This window comes from Eriocheir sinensis, chromosome 23, assembly GCF_024679095.1.
Source record: "Eriocheir sinensis breed Jianghai 21 chromosome 23, ASM2467909v1, whole genome shotgun sequence".
Lineage (NCBI taxonomy): Eukaryota > Metazoa > Arthropoda > Malacostraca > Decapoda > Varunidae > Eriocheir > Eriocheir sinensis.
In genome coordinates this window covers 2,378,174-2,380,673 of record NC_066531.1, presented here as the reverse complement: position 1 = coordinate 2,380,673, position 2,500 = coordinate 2,378,174, and the positions used below count along the sequence as shown (strand labels likewise).

Below are 2,500 nucleotides of genomic sequence, written 5' to 3'. Positions count from 1 at the left end.
CTGTGGTGGATAGTGGAGTGTTTCCCATGTGGTATTGGCGTGCTGGATATCCCCTCCCAAGGTGCAGGACTTTACATTTCTCTTCACTGAATTGTAGGAGCCACTCTTTGTTCCATTCCTGTAGCTTGGTGAGGTCTGACTGTAGGAAATCCGCAATCAAAGGGGTTAATTCATTTCAGTGCAGGTTTTGATGCAGACGATCGCATTTACAACGTGTTTTCCTTGTTCGTAGAAGTACTAACCTTTCTTTGCTTCTCCCCCAGGTGAGGGCATGCAGGCCGATGGTCCTGGTGGACGGTGGGGCGGTGAGGGATCAGCTGGTGGTCGCGGCCCGCTCAAATATGCTCTGCTGCGGCGGTCGGAAGGTGAGTACACGCATTGCTTCCTCTCCCCGAGCCTCCATGTGATTAGCCTTGCCAGGGGGTCAGGATCTTGATCTTGATCTTGATGTCACAGGTGCCTTAGGATTCCTCCCCAGCCAGGCCTTTGTATCGGCAGCTCCTGTGAAAGAAAAAAGGGGGAATCGAGGACTGTTTTTATTATAGCTATAAGGCGTAGGCAGGAAAATATCTAATGTAGTATTTTTCCCTAGGTCACGTGTTACAGTGCAAATGTTATGCTGATATGGAAGAAAATGTTATGGGACGAAAACTGTATCTTTTCATAACTTTAGCCATGTACCTGTTTTGTGAAAGTCACTGGCACGGTGCCGGCAGGAGGGGGAGGGAGATATACCGGACGCAGATGTGCCTGTCATGTACGTCACCGAAATACCCGGGCATTCACAGCCCAACCATGCCTCAGCACAATGTCCCAGGCCGAGGGTGGGGAGAATCATCAGCTGTCTCTACCCACTCGTGTTTTTTTTTTTTTTTACGTCTATGCCTATAGCGCCGGTATGCTTCCTTAAGGGGCCTGGATAGTATTCGGCCCTAGCCCGTTATGGCGCAGGCAAGTGTTTATAGTGGCGCCATCTTCTCTTGGGTCATGCTGCCCCCCGGAACTCCTCCTTGATTCACTTGGACGGTTTCCTCTAGAGTCCGGGTTGATGGGTGGTCTTCAGGACAGCATGTGGGTAGTTTTAAGCCACTCGGCGGTGACTGAAAAATCCCAGGTGGTAGCGTGGGGATTCGAACCCGCGTCGCCCATCACGCGGTGAATGTGGGCCCAGCACGCTACCACTCAGCCACCGCCATTGATACCCCTGCACGCTCCTAGGATGGTCGGGATTCCAAAATGTGAAATGATTATTAACTGATAGGTGGTGTTGTGGACAGCGTGAGGGCTGCCTTCAACCATCGGGCAATAGCTGAAAATTGTCAGCTTGTAGTGGCCGGCGAAACTTGAACCCGAGTCTCAGGAACACCGCGCACGCACGCTGACCACTCGACCACCGACCTCCTCTCCTCTCGGGTTGTCGAGAGGAGAGTGTGAAGAACACTTTCTTGTATTGTCTCAGCCGGCCATCACGGGAGTCAGGCCTGCATTGCTCTGTTTGTTAGCGAGGTGCCAAGACCGTTACCTCAGGATCAATACAAGGGTCTTAGACATTGTCAACGTGTTGGAGCCCCGCTCTCCGCCTCTCGCGCCGCCTCCTTGGCTCCGGGCCACTCAGCGCTCCGTATTGTGCCTCAGAGTGTGTTATACAAGTCATGCGTCAGGTGATGAAACGGTGGAGACAGGAAGTATTTATGCAAACTCAGGCCGTTTTGTACAGAATGTGATGTAAGTAAATACTTTTCAGACACACGCAAACGATGCCTTGTAAGACTAGTATAAGAACACACAGTCTACAAGAGACCGGTAGGCCTGCACCGGGCAGCTCGTGTAAAGCCTACCTCTCCTAACCGCTTTGTTTATGAATGCATCTAACCTTTTCTTGAAGGTATCTATCGTACTGGCACTCACAACATGACCGCTAGAGCTATCACACCCATCCGCCACTCTGTTAACCGTGTACCAGCGACAGGACAAATTTGTGGCTTTACCGTGTAGCAGCGACGGGACAAATTTGTGGCTTTACCGTGTACCAGCGACAGGACAAATTTGTGGCTTTACCGTGTAGCAGCGACGGGACAAATTTGTGGCTTTACCGTGTAGCAGCGACGGGACAAATTTGTGGCTTTACCGTGTAGCAGCGACAGGACAAATTTGTGGCTTTACCGTGTAGCAGCGACGGGCCAAATTTTTGCCATGATATAAACCCCCAAAATAGATGATGTATAAACTGATCACACATGCGTCGATATATATTATTGAACAGTTTGTGTGAGTGATGATTCTTCTCATTTTTCTCGCTTAGAGGGGCCTTTTAGAAACATGATCCCCGCAGCTACCGGGTTAAGAAAGTGATTATTTCCTATGTCTTTATTGTATGAAGTTATTTGACACAAACCCATCATTCCGTGTCTGAGGTGTCTTACAATACCACCAGAACTTTGCCAACATCAACTTTAATATATAATGTCCATCCATTTATAAACTTCAATCAAGGCTACCC

The 2,500-nt window shown here is 49.6% G+C and overlaps 2 protein-coding genes across 2 annotated transcripts in view; both read left to right on the top strand.

The window, feature by feature from the left end:
* LOC127002549 (uncharacterized) overlaps positions 1-191 on the top strand; it is a 20,845-nt gene extending 20,654 nt beyond the window's left edge. The window contains exon 4 of the mRNA XM_050868631.1: positions 1-191. This exon is cut by the window's left edge and continues 311 nt beyond it. Coding sequence (XP_050724588.1) covers positions 1-191 — 191 coding nt within the window.
* LOC127002384 (rho GTPase-activating protein 100F-like) overlaps positions 1-2,500 on the top strand; it is a 233,284-nt gene that overhangs the window by 78,272 nt on the left and 152,512 nt on the right. Inside the window, exon 2 of the mRNA XM_050868259.1 lies at positions 264-365. Coding sequence (XP_050724216.1) covers positions 282-365 — 84 coding nt within the window. The 5' untranslated portion in view covers positions 264-281. The remainder of the gene's footprint in view (positions 1-263; positions 366-2,500) is intronic.